Genomic DNA, 26,108 nt, shown 5'->3' on the forward strand with positions numbered 1-26,108 from the left:
GTGCTTTTCTTTACTTAGTGATTTGAGAGAGAGAGAGGGAGGGAACGAGGGAGGGAGGATGAGCGGGAGGGAAGAGAGAAACATGGAATTGTTCCACTTATTTATGCATTCATTGGTTGATTCTTTATGTGCCCTCAGGGGGGATCAAACCCAGATTCCTGGCTCGTTGGGACAACACTCTTAACAAACCCAGCCAAGGCAGGAGGTACTTCCCTTGCAGGATGCTCCAGCACTCCAGACCTCAGAGCAAGGGCCCTGGTGCCCCCATCCAGCCCAGGACGGAAGGCTTTCCAAAGGAATTCATGGCAATGGGTCCCATGAGCTCAGATTCCAGTCTGAAGGTGCCAGGATCCAGGCTAGCCACTGGGGACCAGGCAACACCCCTGGGACCTTCAGGGCCCCTCTGCAGCCCCCCACCCATCCCTGTGGCCAGCAAAGGAAATAAGCCAGAGAGGCTGCAGCATTTAGGAACAAGATTTATTCCAATTTAAAACAATTCATTTCAGGAGAAAGATATGAAAAGTCAACTTCCATCAGGCGTCTCTGGATTAAGGGGTCAGGGCCCCGACACACTGAGCAGAACCTGCCGCCCACCCACCTGGACAGGACAGCTTCTGCCATGGGTTGGCATCGAGCTAATTGCACCCATCCCCCAGCACACGTGACAATACATGCATTTCAAATGACAAAAGGTTTAAAAACAGCATTTTATATAATATTTTTTAAATAGGTTAAGGTTTAAATCGTCTGAAATCAGGACTGTGTAATATACAAGTTTAACCCGACAGCGTTCACCCCACCAGCCGCAAGTTCCTGCACTGCCGCGAGGGGCATTGGCACTAAGACGTCTCCGGTCTCTCAAGGAGCTGGATGCCGGGGAATGGCTATACTGCAGGGTGATCTGACACAGTGGGAGGAGCTGGGAGGCTGGCACGTGAGAGAAAGCATTAGGAGTTCATCAGGTTGAAAATCAAAGACACTGACCAAGCTTGCATGGGACCGGGACCTCTGGCCCCGGCTGGCACTGGCACAAAACTGGTCTTGGATTCCCCCCGGGACACTGGTTGGCCCTGCCCTCAGCTCCTGGAGTGGGGCCAGGCCCATGGTGTTCCAGAAGGTCCAGAAAGGGGGGGGGGGGGGGCTTTAGCCAGCCTTGGGCTGTGGGATGCTTGGCACACTGCCTCCTAAGAGGAGTTAATTCTCCTGGTGCCTCCCCCACATGCTCATGCCACCTCTCAAGAGCCCAATCCAGTTCCCTTTTTGTGACCTGGACCCTGGAGAGGTGCTGGGACATCAAGATGCCCACCCTATGAGGACCTCAAGTCCTCACACGGGCCCACCGCCAGCAGCACCACCTGCTCCCCCCACTGAGGCGAGAATGGGGTTATGTTCAACCCTCTCAAATAGACACATGGCACAAAAAGGACCCTTTTTGGAAAATTGGCTGAGAAGCTAGGGAGCCCCAGCTCATTCTGCCCCAGATGGAGCTGCTTACCAGGAATGTAGCCACCCCAACTTCTGCCTGTCTTTGGCTCCCCATTGCCCTGAGGCTCTCCTGGCTTTGTCCTGCCGGTGGGATGGGGAGAGGAGGAAGTAGGACTGGCTGTTAGGGTGGGTTCGGTTTGTGTGTTGTTTCTTTTGCATTTGTAAATGGCCCCAAAAAGGAGCAGCCACACAGACTGCTCCTTTAGGGTCCAGGTGTAGTGGGCGGCCCGTTCCCCTTCCACTGTGCAAAACAAAACAAACACTGTAGTGTTCAGTCTACATCAGATGAAAAGCCAACTCCCTCCCCTCAAAAGACCAGCCCCCTGCTGTGCCCTCCCTCAGAGTCCCTCTGGGAGGGGGACCTAGGCCAGGCAGCCCATGGCTCTGGCTTGATGCATGACCATGGCCTGGAGGCCGCCCAGGGCCAAGGTGTCAGCTGCTGGCTCCCACGCGACCCTCAACAGCTCTGGGCAAAGTGCCCCTGCTGCCTGCTTGATTCCCAGGGGTCAGCAAGTGCGTGCAATGGCGGCCACCACGCCTGGGAACCACCACAGGACTCTCCCTCAACCTCTCTCTGCTTTGTGGGAACAGACCTGAGAATATTCTGAAAAAGTCCCCAGCCCACAGTCATCACTGTTTCCAAATTGGCTACAAAATGGAATGAAAGCAAAAGTGACTCTCATCCAAGTGGGCCCTCTCCTGACTCCCAGGCCATGTGGGCTCCCACGGGCGCTCTCCGGCCTGGGTGGTGAGCACAGGACCCTCGGGTACACAGGGAGCTCCAAGAAGACCAGATGGCCCTAGAGACACAGCTCAGAGGACCCCAAGCCCAGGACCAGGCACCACCGGAGACAGACCGGGTCCGGAGATATCTTCTGCAGAGGAGCCCTTATACTTTTTGTTTTTCCTTTAAAATGAAATAAAAAAATGGTTAGGCACTTCCCAGGGTGGGCAACAGGGGGAGCCACCCACCCCCACTTCTTGGAGTCCAGTGAGCAAAAATACAGCATAGTCGTGAAGATGGCAATAACTTAAAAAAAGGAAGAAAGAACAGTCAGTCTCCACGTCCCCACATCTCCACATCAAGGAACCAGGGCCAGCTGGGCGGTTCTGTCCCACGGTGGCCGAAGGTGCAACCCCGAGGGGTTGGGGTCGGGGGGCCTAGGAAGGCCTGGAGGCGCTGGGGGCAGGGCACTTGTCTGTCTCATCTCCGCTTGTCTCATTTTTCTTTTTTTTTCTTTTCCTTTTTTTTTTTCTAGAAAAAGGCGAGCCACAGTCAAGGCCAGAAAAAGGCAGCCTGTGCCGCTGACAAAAGGTGAGAAGGTGCACGAAGTATATAGAAAGAAAGATGTACATCCCCTGATAACTGTGAAATAAAAACCATTTGTTAAAAATATGAAAAAAAAATCAGCTCCTCTGCGGTCAAAGCCGCTGTCACATCATCACACAGGAGGGTCTGTCCCGCGGGCTCTCCACAGGGTCACACCAGGTTGTACTCCTTCAGGTTGAGCTGCAGGATGGTGTCCTTGACGGCCGCAAAGACAAAGCGGATGTTCTCCGTGTCAGTGGCGCAAGTGAAGTGTGAGTAGATGATCTTGTCACTGTCAGGGTTCAGGTCCACAAACATCTTCAGGATGAACTCCCGGGCAGCCTGCGCATCCCGCTGAGGCCCTGGGGAGGTGAGGCGGATTAGTCAGGCGGCCCAGACGTGTCGTGTAAGGGACAAGGAACGGGGACTGGGGTGCCAGCCATGTGGGGCAGCTTATGTGCCTGGGCTGAGATGTGCCTGAGAGGAGGCAGCTTTCTGCGTGTGGGTGTGCATAGAGTCTGCAGAGCCCCTCACTCATCTCCACCCACTTGGCCCTTGGCCCCACCCAGCTGGGACCACCACTTGCTGTGCACATGGGATGCTCCCATCACCTCCAAACAGGGCCAACTTTCCTTCCAGCCTCACTTCACCAGATTCCACGCACACTGCACCACAAATACACACCCGCATCCACACACGGGCATGCGTGCACACACGTGCACACATGTGCCCAGACCTACATGCATACCCACACACCCTTGCACATTCAAACAGCTGCCACCCCAGCCTGGCTGTCCATCCAACTGTCCACACCTTTGCCCAGAGGCTTCTGCCCACGATTTCCATCCTTCCTGTCTATGGTCTGCACCCACCCTAAGTCTTGGTCCATCATCTCCACTGTCCCTTCCCAGCTAACCTCCTACTCTCCCTCCAACAGAGTTCCTGTCTGCCCCACCAACACCCCCCCTCCCACCCAAGAGGCCCAGAGGACTGAGCTCAGAGCCCAGCACCCTAATTCCTGCCAGCCTCACTCAGGTTTTTAGGGCAGGAGCCAATGGCCTAGATCACAAGGCCCCACCCATGACGGGTCAGGCCAAGCCTATCACCCCCAACTCGAAGACTGGGCACTGTGTTTCACAGGCAGTAGCACTTAGGGAGATGTCCCATCCATGATCCCTGCTCTCCTAACAAGCATGGGCACCCAGCATGGGCACCACCACCTGCTTTAGAGGGAGGGAGTGACTGAGCGCCCTGGGCAGACAGCTACAGCTCACACACAACAGAGTGGGGTGCCAAAAGCTGGGATGGTTCACACAGGAGTTGTCTGCCCTCCATTAGGAGTTCAGCTGATCCAGGGAGGGGTTGGGATGGTTGTCCTGGGTCACTCTGTATTCGCAGCACCACGCTCCTCCTTATGGCCGGGCCACTGAGCCCACATGAACTTCTCACTCTGTGTGGGCAATCAGGGACAGCCCACTGAATGGGGGACTGGGAGCTGAACATTCCAGCGTGTCCCTCCTATTGCTGTGTACCGACTGCAAGGTGCCCCCTCCCACAGATGATGCTCTCCCTGGGGATAAGGCCTTTCTGCCCATCAAATGCTTGGGAGGGTCCTGGAGGAAGCAATGAGAATATAGTGCTGGGGCCATGGGAAGCTCTGGCCTGCACTAAGCATGCTCAGGCCCAAGGGAACCACCTTCCTCCTGTCAGATGAAGGCACCAAGGCCCAAAGAGGTTAAGGGATGTGCTGGAGACCCCCAGCTCACATCCCTGATAGATCCGGTCAGGTTCGGGGGCTCTGGAGCGTCTCCTCGTTTCTGCGGGGACCAAGCAGGGAGGATGAGGCACAGAGAGGCAAGGATCCCCTGGACTCACCATCAAACTCGGGGAAGTAGTCCACCAGGTGGGAATATAGGATCTTGTCCTCCAGCAGGTCCTTCTTATTGAGGAAGAGGATGACTGATGAGTTCTGGAACCAGGGGTAGGTGATGATGGTCCGGAACAGGGCTTTGCTCTCCTCCATGCGGTTCTGCAGAGGGAAGGCTCCAGAATCAATGAGGCCCTGGGAGCCGCCCTCATCCGGAGCCCTCAGAAGGGCCAGGGGCTGGTGAGTAGGGGAGCCCCTCACTGCTACCCAGGGCCTCCCTCCCCTTGGCAGTCCAAGCACTGGGCAGGACGTCTTACCTCGTTGTCCGACTCCACCAGGACTTGGTCGTATTCACTAAGGGCCACGAGGAACATGATGGATGTCACATTCTCAAAGCAGTGAATCCACTTCCTCCTCTCGGACCTTTGTCCTCCCACATCCACCATCCTGCAGGGGACAGGAGTGCACAGGGGCTCAGTGCTGGGCTCTACAAATAGCACTACTTCCCCCAGCAAGCCCCTCCCCACCAACATGCTCTGTCTGCTAGAGTCAGGCACTCCAATACCCACCAAAGCCCCAAGAGTGCACCAATACCGGTTAGAGTCATGAGTGCCCCCAATACCCATTAGAGCCCTGAGGGTCTCCCAAAACATATCAGAGGCAGAAGAGCCCCCAATATCCATTAGAGCCACAGGGCCTCTCAATACCTGTTAGATCCCAACAGACCCCTAAAACCTTTAGAGCCCTAAGAGTACCCCCAATACATGTTATAGCCATGAGGACCTGTACTATCTGTGGGAACCAGGAGGGCCCCATACCTATGGGAACCAGCAGTCTCCCATATCTGCAGGAGCCATCAGAGCCCCTCCAGATCTGTGGGAACAGGCCTCACATCTGATTTCTGCCCTAATAGGAGCCCTTGGTCTAAAGTGCCCGGTGGAGCCCTAGCCAGTTTGGCTCAGTGGATAGAGCGTCAGCCTGCAGAATGGACTGAAGGGTCTCAGGTTCGATTCCGTTCAAGGGCATATGCCCAGGTTGTGGGCTCGATCCCCAGTAGGAGCCGTGCAGGAGGCAGCTGATCAATGATTCTCTCTCATCATGGATGTTTCTATCTCCCTCTCTCTTCTTCTCTGAAATCAATAAAAATATATTAAAAAAATAAAGTGCCCAGTGGACAGGCACTGTGTGTGGATGTGAGGTGCGAACCCAGTGGGACCTGCAATGTGGGCCCACCCTGGGACCCCACATCCCGCATCTGGAAACACCCTCCCCTCATTGGTCGCAATGCAGCATTGTCTATAAAACATTAGCCCTAGTCTCGGCCTCCCCCACAGGGAGACTCAGACCGAGGGGCATTCAGTTGACGAACACGTGTCAGCCACTGCGAGGGAATGAAGGGACAGCCACAGAGAGCGAAGCTTTGTGTCCTGTTACTGGGTGAACACAGCAGGCTGCAAAGTTCACTATCCAGCGTGAGAAGCAGGTAAGAAACAAGAGGTCCAGAAACAAAAAGGGGAGTGTGTGTGTGTGTGTGTGGGGGGGGGGATTGGGGACAATGTCTGAGAGACAGGGTTAGTTACAGGGGATTTCTTTTATCTGCTGTTAATTCTCACCCGAGGATATTTCTTTCCATTGATTTTTATCTTTTTTGTTAATCCTCACCGGGGATATTTTTCTATTGATTTTTAGAGAGAGTGGAAGGGAGGGGAAGAAACAGAGAGAGAAACATCAATGTGAGAGAGACACATAGACTGGTTGCCTCCCACATGAACCCTGACCAGGGCCAGGGATTGAGCCTGCAACCGAGATACGTGCCCTTGACCGAAACTGAACCAAGGACCCTTCAGTCCATGGGCCGATGCTCTATCCACTGAGCCAAACTGGCTAGGGCTTCCATTGATTTTTAGAAAGAGTGGAAGGGAGGAAGGGAGGGAAAGAAAGAGAGAGAGAGAGAGACAGACAGACAGACAGACAGACATCAATGTGAGAGAGACATTGATGGGTTGCCTCCTGCACAAGCCCCAACTAGGGTCGAAGATGGAACCTGCAACTCAGGTACACGCTCTTGACCGGGAACTGAACCCATAACCCTCCAGTGCACAGGCCAACGCTTTACCCCTGAGCAACACCAGGGCTGAATTCCCCAGGTTTTTAAAGATTTTTTAGATTGAGCCTGCAACCCAGGCATGTGCCCTGACTGAACCAGCAACCTTTTGGTGCACAGACAACGCCCAAACAACGGAGCCACACTGGCCAGGGTCCCTACGTTTTTAAAATAAGGAGAGACTCTGTTTTTAAAAAGGAAGACAAAGGCTATAAGGGAAAGCAGCCCTCAAGCCTCCAACCTGAACTGGAAAAGACAGGTATCCCTACAGCTGCCGCCACACACACACACATGCGCGCGCGCGCGCGGAAGGCAGGGCTCAAACAGAAATGGCCCCAGGGAAGGTCTGAGACTCAGGCTGCCCCACCATGGCTAGCAGAGGCGAATCCACCTGGTGGGGATTTCACAGAGGAGACTCCAAAAAGTACAGGTGGACGGCGGACATGCCAGGGTGACTATGAAGGGTAGGAGAGTGGTGACAGGCCAAGATGCCAGGCACATGATGGCAGCTGCAGCCAGTCTGGGGAATGCCATCAGGGACTAAGTGTTTGGGGTCACAGCCTTTCTGGAGCATGAGCCTCCCCAGTGCAGCTGGGCTAAAACCGGGGCCCCCAGGGGCCAGGTCTCCACACGAAGTCTGCCCTTTGGGACCAGACCCATCTCACACATCAGGCTAATTAGGCCATCATTCGATGACATCTGAGCTCCGATCAGCGCCAGACCATAAGCTTGGTGCCAAGGCCCCTGGCCTGCCTTCTTTAATCACACAGCCAGACAACAGTGCAGCTGGATGAGGGCACAGCTGGACAAGAGGTGTACAAGTGGACAAGAGGGGCCTTCAGAAACCCTCAATTGCCCACAGCACCCCTGCTCTGGCAGGAACTCTAGACCACCCACCCACTCCTGCACAAGTCAGCACCCTCCCTCACACACACTCCACTGCAAAGGCCCCACCAATAGGCCGTCTCCCTGAGGCCACCTCTGGCCAGCCCCAACAGGCACTGGGGCCTGGCTCACTCTGAAACTGGAGATAGTTACTTATTTATAAATCTTATCTCCCGTCCTGGATCAGAAGCTCCCTGAGGGCAAAGACCAGGATCGTTGCTGCCCCCACAATGGGGGCTCTGGGTTTGGAAAGGAACAGCCATCACAGCAGCCTGCAGAACCCCAGGCTTCCCCAGAATGCCACCACTCCCAGGACACCAGGACACAGGCACCTGAAGATGATGTTCTCCAGGTCAAAAGGGTACTCGATGATGCCGGTGGTGGGCACACGGACCCGCAGCACGTCCTGCTGGGTGGGCAGGTAGCCCGAGGTGGCAATGCGGTCCACATCGGTCAGGTAGCTGCAACAGAGCAGGGACAGGGCTGCTCAGGCCAGGCTGTGAGGGGAGGAGACATCCCAAGCAACCAGGAGGGGCCTGCAGGGGTCTCACCTGAAACAGCCAGGAATACTCGGGAAAAGATGGAACAAGGCCTCCCCACCCCCAACCTGGACAGGAAGGAGCAGGTCATTCTCTGGGTCTCATGGGACACAATGATGCTGATCAGGGGAAGACTTGGGAGGGACTCTCCCGCTCTAGAAGGAGAAAAGGGACCAGCGCCAGGGTTTCCAAGAGAGGCTGCCGGGCTGGACGGGTGACTTTTCAGAAATAAATTTACTATTTTAGGATCGTTTCAGAGCCACAGAAAAGTTGTAGAGACACAAGAGAAATTCCCAGCACACACCCACCTTCCCTACCATGAACATCTTCAATTAATTTAGTGCATTTGTCACAACTAACCAGTCAATATTCAGTGTCATTAACTGAGTCCACCCTTTTCCCAGGTTGCTTCAGTTTCCCCTAAGGTCCCTTCTCTTTCCCAGGACCCTGGCTAGGACCCACGTGACCTTCAGGCCATTCTCTGGCGGGTAGGCGGGCAGCGCCTCACTCACTATTTGGCGGAGTCGGAGAGCTGGTACTCCCGCCTCCGGTCGTAGCACTCCTGGATGCCAGGGTCATTCCACAGGGTCTTGATGGCGTTGACGTACCGGTGCTCAAATGTCGTCACCTTTTCCACGTCCACTTCCCGGATCAGGAGCGCATTGGCCTGTGAGGGCAGGAGAGGAAAAGGCCATGGGCTTGCCAATGGCCTGGACACAAGGGGTGCATCCTTTGTCCCAGGATGTGGCCACACTCAGCACCAGCCAATCAGAGTTAGAACCATAAACTCTAGTTTTGTGTAAACACAAGGGAGAAAGAACAGGTCTCAAAGCAAACCCAAGACTGGGGCACTTTGGAGCAGGGCCTGCCGGGCCACCATGTCCCCCTATGTAGGAGGGGGCTTTTGCAGGTCAGGGAGGCATGTGCCAATCAAGCTGTATTTATAGAAACAGGCTGCAGTTTGCCCAGTTCTGTCCTAGATGCTGATGGTCATCTATGGTCCAAGTGTGAACTGGACTCTGAACTGGGCCTTAGCTGGAAGAGACCCTACAAATCGAGACCCAATGGGCCAGAGGCTCAAGCTGGCCCCACATGTGGCCCCACAGCCAGGATGGTGAGGCTGGTAGGGGTCCCTGAAAACCTGTGAATTGGGGTAAAGGTAAGAACACACCTATCAGAGACATATTAGAAATCTGGCTGACTGGCATTCAGTCTAAAAGTAAATTAATTCATTTAAGCCATATTTTGACAGATATGGACTCCATGCCGTGCATTAGCCCAAGGAGAACTTCTGGGCATGTGAGAAGTCTCCGAACACAGATCTATGGAAGCAAAGTCAAACAGGCCACCAGTGAGAGCCATGGGCGCACAGCTGGCAGGGCAGCCACTAGGGAGAGCAGGTGTCACCAAGTACAGGCCCGGGAGAGATGAGAAAAGGTGTGCGAATAAAACTTGTTCATAGATGTCACAGCACCAGGGTTCACAGCGGACGAAAAGTGCGAAGAGCCAAATGTCCATCAATGGGCGAATGTGGCCCATCCATGCACTGGATTATTATTCTGCCAGGAAAGGAGAAAGCACTGGCACTCACTACAGTGTGGATGAACCTTGAAAACAATGCTCAGTGAGAGAAGCCAGACACAAAAGGCCACACTATGTGATTCCATTCATGTGAAATGCTCAGAACAGGCACATCCACAGAGATGGGAAGTGGGTTCATGGCTGCCAGAGGCTGAGGAGGGAGATGGAGAGTGACTGCTAATGGGGACAGAGTATCTTTCTTTTTAAAATCCTGACCCCAGGATATGTTTATTGATTTTAGAGAGGGGGAGAGAGAGAAACATCGAGGTGAGAGAGAAACATCTATTGGCTGCCTCTCGTACGCGCTTTGACTAGGGATTGAACCCACAACCTAGGTATGTGCCCTGACTGAGAATTGAACCCACAACCTTTAGATGTACAGGACGACGTTCCAACCAACTGAGCCACCGGCCAGGGCAGGACAGGGCATCTTTTTGGGGAGATGCAAATGTTTTGGAATTAAATAAAGGTGATGGTGCATGATTCTCTGCGAATGTTAAAAACGAGTTGCACACTTTAAATGGGTGACTTTTGTGGTATGTGAATTCCATCTCAACAGAGCTGTTACTAAAAAAAAAAAAAACAAAAAAAAACACAGCAACAACAAAAAAACACGAGAGGGAAGTGCCCCCTCCATGGGTTCACCAAGAGGGCCAAATATGGTGTGTAAAGCGCCTGGTAGGACAAGGTATCCTCTGAGGGACTAGAAACCAGGAGTTCGCACAGCTCACGCCAGGGCAGCTAACCTGTCGGCTAGCTTCCCAGTCCATAGAATGGGGGCACTTACAGCTACCTGACAGGGGAACCTGGGGTTCCTCCAGAATGTGTGGGCTCAGCAGTGGCCCCACCACCTCCTTCAGCCCATGTGCTGCCCAGGTGGCACCTCCCCACAGCCTATGGCCTCACCTTGTTTTGCTCGTACTTGTACAGGATCTTCAGGGTCTCCATGGCCCGGATCATGGCCTGCATGGCGGTGAAGATGTTCTGGTAGACCAGCTTCGTGAAGCCCCGCTTATCCTCCTCCGAGTAGCCAGCCCCGTGGATGATGCGCATCTGCTTAATGAACGTGCTCTTCCCGCTCTCACCTGTGCCTGCAACATGCAACATTTGCCCAGTGAGATAGAAAAGGGATCAAGACCCACATGCTAACAGCTCACACACTCGCCTTGTCCCCCGTGTCCCCTCACTCAGCACACCAGTAGCTGAGTCTCTGGGACACATGCTTCTGGCTCCAAGTGGCTCGCCCATCTTCAGAGGAGACATGGGACACACTTGACCAACAGGCGACCACTCTTTGAAGCACATCCCTGAGACTTGCCTTGGTCATCCTCCCACTTGCACCTGTTCTACACAAGAGGAAACTGAGGTACGGAAAAAGGAAAAATGACATATGCAGGGTGTTTAGTCCCCGGGCCCACAGCAGGCAGGCCCATCCTCCCAAGTGTCTTGCCAGGTCACAGCGACAGGTGAGTGGCCACCGCACTGGGTACGAGTCAGCAGAGCATCCGAGTTTAACAGGGCTGCATATGAAGATTCGGAATCCCGTAGAAGTTACATGTCTCTCCACCAGAGGCTGCCACCTCCTTACCGAGTCAGGCTTAGTGACCTCTCCCTTGGAGTGCACTCAGCCCTTTCCAAGCCCACCCTGGATCCCTGTCTAATCTGACAATGTCTGTCGACCTCCCACCACTCGTCTTCAATGAGTCCCTCCCGAACACTCTCCTTTGGGGCAGGAGTTTGGTATCTGCATCTGAGGCCACAGCAGTGAGGACCAAATCGAGTCGCAGGACTCAGGATCATCACCTCAGGAAGCTCCTTTCTGATTAGCTCCAAACTTGTAACCAAACCCAATATCAAGCCATCCTGAAGGCTCTACCCCATGTGACCACAGCACTGTGTCCCATGTCCACCCTGGGTGTCACCTCTCTGCCCTCCATCACCACATCCACTCTTATCTCTATTCTGGAAACCATGCTGATGGCGCATCACCGAACCCCTTTGTGTCTCATTTCTTCCTCAATAAGCATGAGGGGATACAACCACCTTCCTGGGCTTTTCTAGGGTGAGTGCTCTGACCCCCAACCTCAGAGAGGGGCACACTGAGGCTCTGCTGCCTCGACAAATCAGAAAGTCAGGAAAACCATGTAAAAGGGGCCACTCAGCTGGCTGTGTCCTTACCTCAGCCTCAAGATGAGGCCCTGGTCTCAATACATGCCATTCAACCAGGAGTCCTCTGTGCCTCCGATCCCTCCCAGCCCCACTCCAGCACCTGGTCAGCCCACTTTTGTACACCCCCACATACACACACATAGGGACAGCAACTGCAGTGGTTTTTAATGTGTCCACAAACTTCTTAGGAGCTGAGGCCTCCCACCTACACCCACATGAGGAAGCCACTCTGGAAGGGATTCCTCCAGCCCCTGCTGATTGCTTTACTGCAGACTCATAAGAGACTCTCAGCTAGAAACCTGAGAATCTTCAGAGATAACAAGTGTTTGTGGTTTTCAGCTACTAAGTTTTGGGGTGATTTTATTTTTTTTAAATATATGTTTTATTGATTTCAGGAAAGGGAGAGGGAGAGATAGAAACATCAATGATAAGAGAGAATCACTGATTAGCTGCTTCCTGCATGTCCCCCAGTGGGGATCAAGCCTGCAACCCTGGCCTATGCCTTGGCCAGAATCGAACCCGGGACCCTTCAGTCCGCAGGCTGACTTTCTATCCACTGAGCCAAACCAGCTAGGCCGGGAGTGATTTTAGTATACAGCAAGAGAGAACTACTACATTCTAAGAATGCACTGTCTCAGGCCCTCAATAACACAACACAGGTCCCCTCTCACAGACTGAACCCCTGAACCCCCTTTTGGGGACTCAGAATATCCCAAACTTGCCGAACCCATCCCTCTAGGCTCATCTTCAGCACTTTCTGTGAGTTGACCTGGGCACCCACCTCCAGGTGTTTGCCAGAACTATGCCTCTGTCCATGGTGCCATCTGCTCACAGCCACCTGTGACCGGGCCTGTGCCCAGAAAACCCTGAGCCCCAGGCAGCAGCTCCCCTCCCTGGACACTGGGAACCATCACCACTGCCTGTGTGAGGAGTCTCTCTGCAGGAGTCTGTCAGCAGCCTCTGTGAGAGGGAGCTCCTGGAGAAGAGACGATTCCATGGGCCCCCCAGTGATCACTGCCCAGCAGCCAGGAGGTCTTCAACCAGCATCCGAGTAACTGACCACAGGCGCTGAGCTCACTCAAGGAGACCTGAGTCACAAATGAGACACATCACAAAGCAGGGACCTTGGCTGTAGCTGTCTTTCTGGTAGTTTTTAAAAATATATATTTTTATTGATTTCAGAGAGAAAGGAAGAAAGAGAGAGAGAAACATCAATGATGAGAATCACTGATAGACTGCCTCCTGCACGCCCCCTACTGGGGATCAAGCCCACAACCTGGGCATGTGCCCTTGACCAGAATCAAACCTGGGACCCTTCAGTCCACAGGCCGACGCTCTATCCACTGAGTCAAACCAGCTAGGGCTCTGGTGCTTTTATTAACCACCTGAGGTCCTTTATGGAATAAATAAATATGACTTTGGTTCTGTCATCAAGTAGTAACGACCCCCATACCATCCCCTACCATCCTACCTCAGACAATCTCAGACAATCACCTCGGCCAAGAAATGTACAAGAGGCCAAAAGCTCACTTGCCCCAAACCCACCTGAGTTCCAGAGGCAGGAGGGGGTGTGGGTCTGTGCATGTGACCCCATGTCCCAGATGGATCCTCGCTGCCCCTCCCTCACACACACTGCAGGGAGGGGCAAGTGGTGTGGTAGGAATGTGATTTCTAATACATTTTCCTCATGGCCAGGGTCCCCCCTTGGTATTGTTGACAGGTCATTCTCTGTGGGGGGAAGCTCGTCCTGGGCATTGTAGGGTGTTAAGCAGCATCCCTGGCTCCCACCCACTCAATGCCAGGAGCACCCCCAGTAGTGACAACCACAGATGTCCCTAGATACCACCCAGTGTATTGTAGGGAGGGGATTAGTCCCATTTTTGACAAAATGCTATTACACAAAGGTAACTGCCTTGCTGGTCTGTCTGAAAGGCTCTCTCACTGGAAACAGTCAAACAAGTGCAAGAATTAAAGCCAAACACCCAGATGCAGCCCCACAGGTCAGCCTGAAGCCGAGCTGGGCAGGTCCCACGCTTAGTCCACAAGGCCCCTCGTGCTGCCAACACCTCAACTACAGAAGGAACAGTAGCCTAGGCTTTCACATGAGGATGCTAGGAGGGCAAGTGAAGAGTCTGAAAACCAGATCACTGCTCATATGAGAAAGGAACTGGCCTCACACTGGCTTTTTAAAAATGGAGGCAAAAATGACAATGAGAGCCCCCCAGAGAGCTCTCCAGAGGCAGTACAGGCACACTGGGTATGTATGTGTGTGTGTCAGTCATACAGACATACACACATACACACTTGTAGTCCATGTGAATCAGCATGTGACACTGCTTGGGCCCCAGGAGAGGAGGGGAGATGCGAGGGGAGTGTCTGTGGAGGGGCCCTGAATGCCACCTCAGGATTGGCGAGAAGCTGCCAGCCCCTGGAGACATCAGGGGTCCTGGATGAGATGTGTTGCCAAGGTCATCCAAATCCTGTGGTCATCTAGTCTGCAAGCTCCCCCATGCTGCAGATAGCAGCCGTGATCACCTCCAGAAGAGGCAAAAGCACACGAAAAAGCACAAGTACATGAGGTATTGGAGCTGTTAACTCACCTAATTGTGGCAATCGTTCACAATACATACTTGCTTCAAATCATCATGTTGTACACCTTAAACTTACATGTTACATATGAATTGTGTCTCAGTAAAACTGGGAGGAAAAGCAAGAGATACCCCAAGGGTAATGTAACCTAGGATGTGGAATCGTCAGTGTGGCCATCACTTTTCAAGTAAAAACAGAAAAAGAACGGTGTGGAAGTGGCAGCTGCAGAGATGGAAAGTCCGCTGAAGAGGGCAACATGTGTTGTGTATTATCAGTGATCTGAGCCAACAGAGACTGAGTGGGGAGACGTCAGTGCCAGCTCTGAGTGTAAGCCTCAAAGCCAGAAGCAGTGGCATGGGGGCAGGAGCCAGCAGGGCTCTCTGCCCTGGAACAGGCCAGGTCCAGCTGGCCTGAGAGGTGCTCAGCCACTGATATGCCCAGGGGGGAGGGAGGGACAGACTCTGGGCCACACAGTGCCAGCCAAAGTAACCTGTTTCAGATGCTCTGGCTGTGGCCTTCATTTTGAGCTGCCCTGTCTCCTGGCCAACCAGCTACTGCCACATCTTGTCAGCACGTGTCACTTGTGACAGAATCTCTGGCCCCAGTATCCCCCACATACCTGACCCAATGTCCACCTGCCCAGAGAAGTGTCATGCCACTCACCCAGTCTACTGCAGACTCCCCCAGGGTCCTGGTCAGCTCCGCCCTCCTGGCCTCCAACTCATCCTGCCCAGTCATGCTCCCCCTGGGAGATCTTGTCACACAAAAATGTGCAAGACTCCAATGATCGGACCTCATTCTGTCCACGTGGACTGGTCCACAGCACCCAACGTACCCCCAACCACAAAGTGGGTGGCTGCTCTGAACTCACACTCAGTATTCCAGGCAGCTTTCTTTATTCATAACTAGAGGCCCGGTGCACGGATTTGTGCACGGGGCGGGGGGGCGGGGGGCTCTCAGCATGGCCTGCGCCCTCTTGCAATCCAGGACCCCTCGGAGGAGATGCAGCAGTGCGCCAAGTGGCAGGCGGCCAGGGAGCAGCCCAAGCCGGGGCCGGCCCATGCCACTCGTGCCCATCCCGCCCCACTGCACCTGCTGCCTCTGCTCGGAAGTGCTGCCACGGAGTCAGGAGAGGATCCCCCCACCACAGCTGAGCTCGCCAGCCGTGAGCCCAGCTTCTGGCTGAGCACACTGACGACCAGGAGGCAGCTCCTACGTTAAACATCTGCCCCCTGGTGGTCAGTGCGCATCATAGCGACTGATAGACCGGTTGTTCCAGTCATTCGGTCGTAAAGGTCACTTAGGCTTTTTTATATATAGATGTCCAAAGAGTGGCATTGGTCCCGATGTTCTTCACCCAGTAGATGGTCACAAACTGTAGCCCACCTGTACCGTAGACACTACTCAGCAATGAAAAGGAAGCCCCATGGACATACCCAACAGCTGATGGGCTCCGCGGAATTATGCCAAGTGGGGAAAAACTCAACCCCAGGAGACTGTATGTCTTCTGATCCTGTATAAACTTAAAGTAGATAAAAGACTTAAATGTAAGCCATGAGACCATAAAAATCCTAGAAGAAACCATAGGCAGCAAAACCTCAGGCATCTCTTGTATCAATACGTTAAAGGATACATCTCCTAGGGCAAAGGAAATTAAGGAGAAAATAAACAAATGGGACTACATCAAAATAAGAAGCGTCTGCAAAGCAAATGAAACCATCAACAAAATGAAAAGGGAGCCCACTGTATGGGAGAACATATTGGGCAATTATATATCTGATAAAGGTTTAATATCCAAAATATGTAAGGAACTTATACAACTTAACAAAAGGAAGACAAACAATCCAATTAAAAAATGGGCAAAGGACCTATATTGACATTTCTCCAAAGAGGACATACAGATGGCCAAGAGACATATGAAAAAATGCTCAAGCCCTGACTGGTTTGGCTCAGTGGATAGAGCATTGGCCTGGGGACTGAAGGGTCCCAGGTTCGATTCCAGTCAAGGGCACATGCCCAGGTTGCAGGCTCAATCTCCAGTAGGGGGCGTGCAGGAGGCAGCCAATCGATGATTCTCATCATTGATGTTTCTATCTCTCTCTCCCTCTCCCTTCCTCTCTGAAATCAATACAAATATGTTTTTTAAAAATGCTCAAAGTCACTGATCATCAGGAAGATGCAAATTAAAATGACAATGAGGTATCACTTCACACCTGTCAAAATGGCTACCATCAACAAATCAAAAAATGACAAGGATGGGAGAAAAGAAACCCTAGTACACGGCTGGTGGGAATGCATACTGTGGCAACCATTATTGAAAACAGTATGGAGTTTCCTCAAAAATTTAAATATGGAACTGCCATTTGACCCAGTGATCCTATTTCTAGGAATATATCCTAAAAGACCTGAAATTCCAATCAGAAAGAATGTATGTATCCCTATGTTCATAGCAGCACAATTTACAGTAGCTAAGATCTGAAAACAGCCCAACTGTCCATCAGTAGATGAGTGGATTAAAAAAAAAAAAAGCTGTGGTACATATACCATGAAATACTATATAGCAGTAAAAAAGAAGGATCTCTTACCCTTTGAGACAGCATGGAGGGACCTGGAGAGTATTATGCTAAGCGAAATAAGCCAGTCAGAGAAAGGCAAGTATTGCATGATCTCACTCATATGTAGAATCTAATGAACAAAACAGATCCAAAGACACAGAAGCATGGAAAAGACTGTGGAATCTCAGAGGGAAGGCAGGAGAGGGTGGGTGGGTGGGAGATCAACCGAAGAACTTGTATGCATATGTATATATGCAAAACCATGGACAAGGCAACAGGGTGATGAAGGCCTGGGGCAGGGGGTGGAGGTGGGTTAAAAGAGGTCTAACTATAGAGATGGATGGATGGATGGATGGATGGATGGATGGATGGATGGATGGATGGGTGGATGGGTGGATGGGTGGATGGGTGGATGGGTGGATGGGTGGATGGGTGGATGGGTGGATGGATGGATGGATGGGTTGGTGGGTGGATGGATGGGTGGATGGATGGATGGATGGATGGGTGGGTGGGTGGGTGGGTGGGTGAGTGGATGGGTGGATGGGTGGATGGGTGGATGGGTGGATGGGTGGGTGGGTGGGTGGGTGGGTGGGTGGATGGATGGATGGATGGATGGATGGATGGATGGATGGGTTGGTGGGTGGATGGATGGATGGATGGATGGGTGGGTGGGTGGGTGGGTGGATGGATGGATGGATGGATGGGTGGATGGATGGATGGATGGGTTGGTGGGTGGGTGGATGGATGGATGGATGGATGGATGGGTGGGTGGGTGGGTGGTTGCCAGGAAGGGCAGGGGCATGGGTAGAAAAGAGTTGTATGAGGTTCCCTGTGGTGCTGGAAGTGCTAAAGGCCCTGATGGCAGATGTGGATTCAGGTGCTTGCACAGGTAATGACACTGTGGGGAAGTGATGCATGTGTACCACCTCCCCGTAAGCAAGCCGAGTAGCTCCAGGTCCTGGCTGCGGTTAGACCTCAAGTTTATGTCCATGGACCCCTTTGCCCCGCCTACCCATAGTTTTTCGACAACAGGACCAGCCCCGTGTTTTGAGAGGACGTCTGTGGGTGCCTGCAGCTGTGTGCCAGAGTTCCTACCACTGTTAAATACAAATCACCTCATGGGCCCATCCCTCCAACCCTACTGAGCTCCTGGCACAGAAACCCAAATTCACGGTTTCCAAGAAATGCCCAGCACCCGACACCCGAGCTGTTCTTTCCAGAGGCCATCCTTGCTGTTCACTCTGTATCTGTAAGGTCCCCATTTTCAGCACGCTGAGGACCAGCTCCCCAACAGAGGGTCTGCCTGCAGCCTCCTGCCCGTCAGCCCCTATCACAGGCCTGCAGGACACCCCCTCGGCACGCTTAGTCCTGCCACCATCAGGGGGATAGAGTCTGAGTGCTGCCTCAGCTGAGACTAACTAGAGAAGAGGAAGGAAAACAAGCCCCTCTGTGATGGGTGGAGGCTGCCAACCTGCCTGCACTGACTGGCGGAGAGCTAGGGTGGCAGATTGGATTGAAGGAAGTCAGTCTGAGCCCTGAGCCCTGGCAAACACCCCCATATGTGGGAGAGAATAGGGGTTCAACCCCCTGCCGGCCACAACCTGAAGAGCAGGAAGGTTGGCACTTATCTGATACCACTGACACACTCGGGTATGCAGTTACCCACAACCCCAGGGGCATGTGGCCGCAATCTAGCAATAGAACCTAAGTGTTAGAGTCAGAAGCTGGGGTTTGGGGCTGGCGCTGGGCTGTCCACCACTCTGGGATGTGAGTAGTGAAGCCAGGAACCCACAGGGTCACAGGGAGGCCCAGGCAATAGCACTGAGGGGGACCTAGGGTCCTGGGAACACTGCCTGGAAATGCAACATGGACCTCGAGCTGTGTCAACAGCTCCAAAATCAAAGAGGGTGCGACCTTATGCAGGGAGACTCAGAAAACACAAAATCCTCGAGCAGCTAAGGAAAGCTATTCCACACTCCTCACCCCCACTCATCCGTTCATTCTTTCATTCAGCGATACAACTATCATCCCACCTCCCACTGGACAGGTGAGGGATCTAAGGCACAGAGAGGTTAAGAGGCTTTGCTGAGATCACAGAGCTGATAACTATGGTAACTCAAAAGACTCGGGTCTTCTTGCTTCACAACCACAGCGTCTCCCCCATCCCCAGACTTCCATTTCTCCTGTTCCACCACCGCCACAGCCACAGGGAAGTGAGAGAACGTAAGTGCACTGGGGGAAGTGCTCCTTGGCCAGAAAGAGAACCAACCAGTGGGCACCTGCACTGATAAGAGACAGGAAGGAGGACAGAAAGTGTGAACCTCTGGACTCATCTTATCTCTACGCCAAGACAGTCAGTGGAGCTGACTTCTGCCCAGGAGCCTCCAAGGTGCGACACCTTTGGTCAGGACATGCTGCCTGCTGTAACGGAGGCCACTGTGCAATAGCCCAGTAGCACTGGCCATCCCAACCATTTTGCTGGGTGTCTTCTGAGCCCCCACTTTTATCCCCACCTGCTGGGTCTTATCGCAGCCTTTTCTGAAGCCTCTGAAGGTCAGTGGGCCTGGCATGAGCCCCCAGTTCCATTCATCCCTGCCAGCTAGCCCAACTAGATGTGGGTGCATGGGCAGAGTTCAGGAACTGGAGGACAGGGCCGGATGGACCCCGCCCGCCCACCCAGCCCAGCTACAGACATCCCCATCCACTCAGATGAGAGGAACAATGGGGCAGACACAGGCAACCTGTCTCCTGTTCATACTCCCCACCCCACCCCCTGGTCTCCCAGAGGGGTCTGACCTGTCAACTCTTATCCCTTCCAACTCTTCGTCCCCCCATCCCCCATCCCAATCGAGGTCCACAGCAAACAAACATGACATCCAAAAAGCATTTTCTACCAGTCTCAACTGGAGCTGCTCCTTCTAAGGCGCTTACAATGCACCCACCTCGTACAGTACCAACCAGGTGCTGGAGACCAGGAAAAGCACCCAGCCCTAGCCAGTTTGGCTCAGTGGATAGAGCGTCAGCCTTCGGACTGAACGGTCCTCGTTTCGACTCTCGTCAAGGGCACGTACCTCCGTTGCAGGCTCGATCCCTGGCCGGTTGGGACACAAGCTGGGGTGCAGGAGGGAGGCAACCATCGATGTGGCTCTCTCACACCAATTTCTCTCTCTGTCTCTTCCCCTCCCTTCTACTCTCTCTAAAAATCAATGGAAAAATATCCTCGGGTGAGAATGAACAACAACAAAAAAAAAAACAAAGAAAGAAAAAGTACCCTGATGGTCGAATACCTTACAGCCGAGCTCTGGGACCCAACTCTGGGGACCCTGCTGAAAGAGAGAGGGACAGGCTCACCAATAGGAACACTGTGAGCGGCGCTCCCTAGCTTAATACCCATCACCCCACTTTATCCTTGCAATAATCCTAAGTTATTGTCATTTCACAGAAGAGAAAACCAAGACTCAGGAGTTACACAGGGACAGAAAGCCCACTCCAGCACTTTCTAGAACTTCCCAGCTTGGTCTTGGTATGGACACCCATATCCCAGGACTATTCCTGTAGCTTTTTAAAGGGAACTTATGCAAATAATCCAGTGGAAAGGGTAGTGATAACAGGACAAAGCTTCTTCAGCTTGCTGAGCACTTACTGTAAGCCATTTCATCGTACCATAGTGCTTCAGGGGCAGGGGCACCATTCCCATCCAACAAATGAGGAAACAGCACTGGGTTACCATGGTCCCACCCCAAAGCAAGCACCACCCCTGCTGCCCAGCCCTGGCTGGTAAGGTGGGGGAGAGGTGGACGAACCCAGCCTCCTACAGGGGGGCCTCAGAGACAGGCAGCTGTGAGGTGTGCCCTTGAGGACCCGTGTGTCCACCCAGCAGAGCAGAGGGCCACAGGCAGGTGGCAATGGGGCTGCCTGAGCAGGGAGCCTCACATCCAGGTAAGATGGGGTGTCGGGGGTGCCAGGTGACCATTCCATCCTCCTGGGGGCACTGAATCCAATCACAAATCAGTCACTCAGAACACATTTCTGAGGTCTGCAGGGCTCTGTGCTACGTGGCAGTGGGGTGGTCAAGAGCTGGAAGTAGGGGGTGTTTAAGGGAATGAGGAGTCACTCTGGCAGGGTAACACACCCACAACAGACCAGGTGCCCTAAGGCCAAGAGGCATAGAGAGTTGACAGGCCTAGGGGCACAGGAACTATGAACACCCCCTCCCACGAGCCAGCCACCTGAGGTATGGAATCCCAGTTCTATGAGCAGCGTGAGTTACACCAAAAAATAACCCTGCACTCGGGTTCCCAAAGCCCGTGGAGACATCCTGAATCCCATCCACTGCTCACAGACACCAGAGAGCAGGCCACCAAGGCTGACTGTCCCCATTGATCAGGCTGCAGCTGCAAGCTGGGAAAGGGGTGCCCTTTGGGACCAGAGATGGGACCGCTCCTCCCACTGCTCTCCAGCTCTACCCACCCACATGGCCCAGAGTCCCAGACCAGATGCACCCACCCCAGGGCCAGGACAGAGAAGAGACAAAAGCAACCCTCTGGCAGAGGTCCTCATCTAAGCTATGTCTGGTTTCCTAACGCCAGGGCCACAGGCGGTGGTAACTACAACGTGCTGTGGGGCTGCACCTAGGAAGACTTCACCACAAGAAGCAGAAAGTGAAACCTTCTGTGGTTAAATGTCTGAGGCTGAGCACTTCCTCCAGTCTCACCGCAGTGACCGGCACAGCTAGGCACACACAGAGCCGAGACCGGAAGCACAGTCGTCTGTGCAAATGGAGTTGAGTGCCAGCTCTGGCCCCAGAGCCTGGTGACACACCTGGTGAGGCCATGCTCCGAAGGCCTGCAACACTAATTGTCCTTTGTGGGGAGTCAGCCCGGTAGGCCCCATAGGACCAGGCACTGGGTGTCTTCCTGGGACTTGCAAGGAAACAGAGGACAGTGGGGTCCAAGGGCCGTCTGGGCTCCTGAGGCACTTCCAGGGACTGCACCCGGGAAAGCAAACCCTTTTAGCCAAAAACATTTAATTTCAAGCACAGTAAGACTCCTGGGGTGCATGGAGGTCCTTCCACAGCCCCAGGGGAAATTGAGGGACAGACAGGCCATCCATGGGCGCTTCCTGCTCTCTCGATCTGCAGGGGACCTGGCCAGGCCTCTCTGCCAGGAGCCAGTGACCACGCTCCGTTCTGCACCTCAAAGCACTGGGAGGCGCGCCCTTCCCGCTGGAGCCACCACACCCCATGCCAGATTCCGAGCCTTTTCACCGCCTGTGGGGCCCAGAGCTGGCCAACAGGAAGCCTGCGGAACTGACCGCCCTGCTTTATTTAGAAATCCCTGGAGCCACTGGGCTCAGCCCGGGCAGGCTGCTGGGCCTCTGGACCTCTGAAATGGGGCTCCCATGGAAGGCCTTAAGTTTCAAATGGGAAACCTGCCTCGAGGCACAGGTAAGGGACCCCCTCAGTGGTTTTCTATCAAATGACAGAAGCCACTGGGCCTGCCTGGGATCCCTGCCCCAGAGCTCCTACGGGCCTCAGGATTCTGTCCACAGGATAGGAGAGTGATGCATGCTGTCGGGACCTGCAGCACAGGCATACTCGCCATCCTATTCCCAACAACAGACAGAATATTAACAAGGACACTGCCGGAACACCAGAGCTATGACATTGAAGACCTGTATCCATGTATTCACATGTACACTGCGTGTTGAGTGCACACATACATGCACGCACACAGCTTTGGACTCTACAAACAAAAATACCCACTTTTTAAGCACTCACAAAACATTTGACAAAATAATTTACACTAATACACTAGCTCTGCAACACGCGTTTTATACTATGTTACCATGGGGCAGGGGCTCTCAAACAGAGGTAGTCCTGCTCCCCCAAAGTATACCAGGCCATGTCTGGGGACATCTGTGGTTGTCAGACTGGGGGTGCTGGCATAAAGTGGGTGGGGCCAGAGATGCTGCTCAGCTCCCCACGGTGCCCAGGGTGGCCCCCTACAGAGACTGACCTGGCCCCAATGTCCCATGCCGAGGGGGAGACCCTGCTGTATGAAAAAGAGATGCCTCTTTGAGATTTAAAAAGGAGCTATGGAGGGAGCACGGGGGACAGAGCCCAAGAGGTTCCCCCAGTCCAAGGGTCAGAGTCCAGCTCTAGGAGCTCCACAGGTAGGTCGTTCTTGCCACCAGGATGGGACATTAAAACCCCCACCAGGCAGAGAGGTCCCACAGATCACATGAATACAGAACTAAGGAGATAGGGGACCTACCTGGTGAAGTGGGCAAGGGCTTCTCCAGTGACAGTAATTTGCTCCACCTGGTTCCAAACCCAGGGGCCAAAGCAGACACCACCAGAACCTCACAGAAACAAGACCCCCACACACAGAGATGCCACAGGGATAGGGAAGCTGGCACTCCACTCTGAGCAGCTAAGGGGTGGAAGGCCCTCAGCCCAGACTGTAGCTGGAAAGCTCAGTCTTCCCCTGTAAAATGGGGACAGTCCCTAGCCAGTGGCTGGCTTGCTGGGGATGGGGGGCTAAAATGAGTCCTACAAGCAGTTGGGTACCAGGCAAAGGGTACTCAGTAAGAATGCCTCCCTGCATCCTCATACCCCACCCTGTCCTCTGGTCATCAAAGTCTTCCCAGCAAGGGGCATTCAATCTAAGAGGACAGGCTGCCTAGTACTAAGTGTTCCCAGGGTTCCCAAAAAGGTCCCAGGCCCAAAGCCTGCAGGATCACTGGGTAAGGAGGGCCTCAGGGTCAGTCCCCACCCCACACATCTCCTGGGCCTCTGCCCTGCACTGATGATGATCCTCCTCATGTCAGAACCCTTCACCTTGGACCTGGGCGCTCACATCACCCACACTGTCTTATCTGACCTCCATGCTTAGGACGTAACCTCAAGAAACAGGTGCCTGATCCCCAATTGTGCTGGCTGGGTGCCCTTAGGAGAGAAGGGGTGGGACTATAGACACAGGTGCCCCTGCAACTGACTCCCCCCACGTCTTCAGGTGGACATTGGCCAATTCCAGATCCGCTGCAGGGCTCCTGGGGGAGCCCAGGGAGAATGCAGAGGCACACCAAGGCTGCAGGAGCATAGGCCACTGACTTGTGGCCTTGACGCCCCACATCAATCCGAAGCCTGGACAGACTCAGGACAGGCTGCAGGGGCACCTCAAAACTCACACAGGCCCCAATCAAGGCCAGCTGATGACAATGTTGAGACACTTCTAATTTATAACGACCCCCCCCCCTTCAAAATAAACTCTACTGCCCACTGCAAAAGCCACCTACCACAAAGTCCTCCCAAGTGCCACTCGGATAGCATTGCAAGTTTCTGCCAAACTTTAAGGTTACTCTCTGCTTGTCTTTTCTCAGAGATAGCCTATTTTATAGTCTTTAGGTAAATCAGAATATACATTTGGAAAAAAAAGTAGAGAAGGTATTTCATAAAAGGGAGGACTCTGCAGGTGGGAGAAGCAATGCATTCCAGGCAAGACCAGCTGCCTCCCAAAGGGCCACCAATGCCTCTATTCATCATCAGGAGCTCCACACCACCTCTAAACCCTCCCCCTTATCCCGCCCAGGCCCATCAAAACTACCTCTAAGCAGCTTGCAAGCTTTTCCAACTTTCCCTGCAGTCCAGGAATGAAATTGAAGCAGGACTCATAAAGGGCAGGGCCCAGGTTTCTGTTTTGTAAATGACCTTCTTGCCTTTGACGGCAGAGGTAAGTCCTTCAACAGCCCTTATTTGGGGTGACAACACTTTGCTGACAGCTGGGCCAACTCACTCCCTGCAACAGGTGTGCCCTGGGGAGACAGGAACGGAAACAGGAATCTTCCCTTGAGGAGGAGGAGGACCCAGGAGAACCGGCCCCCACCAAGGCAGAAGTTAAAGACTTGGGGGAGGTTGACGAGTCCGCCAGTTCTGAAAACCTGCAAAGGCTCCACCTGCCCCCAGCCTCCAGCCGAAACAGAAACCTCCGGAAGAAAAGAAAGGCTGTCGCCCATGGTGTGTACCCCTTTCCCGAGGGAAAGAGTTTTTCCCTCAGGGGGCAGGGAGGAGCAGAAATGGCTTAAGGAATGGGGGTAGAGGGGGGACAGGCCCTGAGCGTAGGGAACAGGGCTCCACCTGGTGGGAAGGGTATGAGATGAGGGGCACGTCTTGTGGATTACAGACCAAAGGTCTGGGCCTGAACAGATCCGCTGGGGGCAGCTCGGGGGACACTCAGTAGGGTAGAAACAGAGGGCCAGCCCTCTGCAGGAAGGGGGCTCATCTCTTGAGAAGGGGCATAAGACAGACCTTCCAGACCTTCAATGTCATAGCTCTGGGGGCCCCACCTGGACAACAAAGTCGGGCTGATCCAGCAGAGACCAGGGACCCCCTGGCTGGCCCTGAGGACCCGGGATACAGATGTGGACAGCAAAGGCAGGAGGTGACTCCTAGAAACTCGACATGGGCCACAGAGGCAGGGGCTGGCTCTGAAGAAACTGGGACCTCATGTGGACAGCACAGGCAGGGGCGCACCCCACAGTACAGGCGAGGACAGACCCCCGAAAACCAGGGTCCCCGCCAATGCACAACACAGGCAGGGGCTGACCCCAAGGCCGCGGATGCCGCCGTGGACAACACGGGCACCGACTCCGAGGCCCAAACCCCCACCGTGGGCTGCACAGGCAGAAGCTGACCCCAGGCCCCAGAACGCCTGCGTGGACAGCACGGCAGGGGCGGACCCCGAGGCCCCCGGCCCGGCGCGGACAGCACGGCAGCGTCGGCCCCGCCCGGCAGCACGCGCACCGTCGCCGCGGACCCCGCAGGCCCGGCCGCACTCACCGAGCAGCAGCAGCTTGAGCTCGCGCCGGGCGTCGCGCTTATCCCTCCGCAGCTGCTTCTCGATCTCGGCGTTGATCCTCTTGGACTCCTTCACCTCATCGCTGAGGCAACACGCCATCATGGACTCCAGAGTCATCGTCCCGGCCCCGGCCGCCCGCCGGCCACCCCCGCCGCCGCCCCCCGGCC

At 54.0% G+C, this 26,108-nt stretch overlaps 1 protein-coding gene across 1 annotated transcript; it reads right to left on the minus strand.

Moving 5' to 3' along the window:
• Window positions 1-443: 443 nt before the first annotated feature.
• On the minus strand, window positions 444-26,108 carry GNA11 (G protein subunit alpha 11). Its single transcript, XM_079771343.1, has 7 exons — window positions 25,923-26,108; window positions 10,677-10,861; window positions 8,702-8,856; window positions 7,983-8,111; window positions 4,979-5,108; window positions 4,670-4,823; window positions 444-3,156 (listed from the first exon to the last, which is right to left on the minus strand). Exons 1-7 carry the CDS (start codon window positions 26,056-26,058, stop codon window positions 2,966-2,968), a joined length of 1,080 nt encoding a protein of 359 aa, XP_079627469.1. The 5' UTR covers window positions 26,059-26,108; the 3' UTR covers window positions 444-2,965.

This window comes from Cnephaeus nilssonii (assembly GCF_951640355.1).
Source record: "Cnephaeus nilssonii genome assembly, chromosome: 5".
NCBI classification, from domain to species: Eukaryota; Metazoa; Chordata; class Mammalia; order Chiroptera; family Vespertilionidae; genus Cnephaeus; species Cnephaeus nilssonii.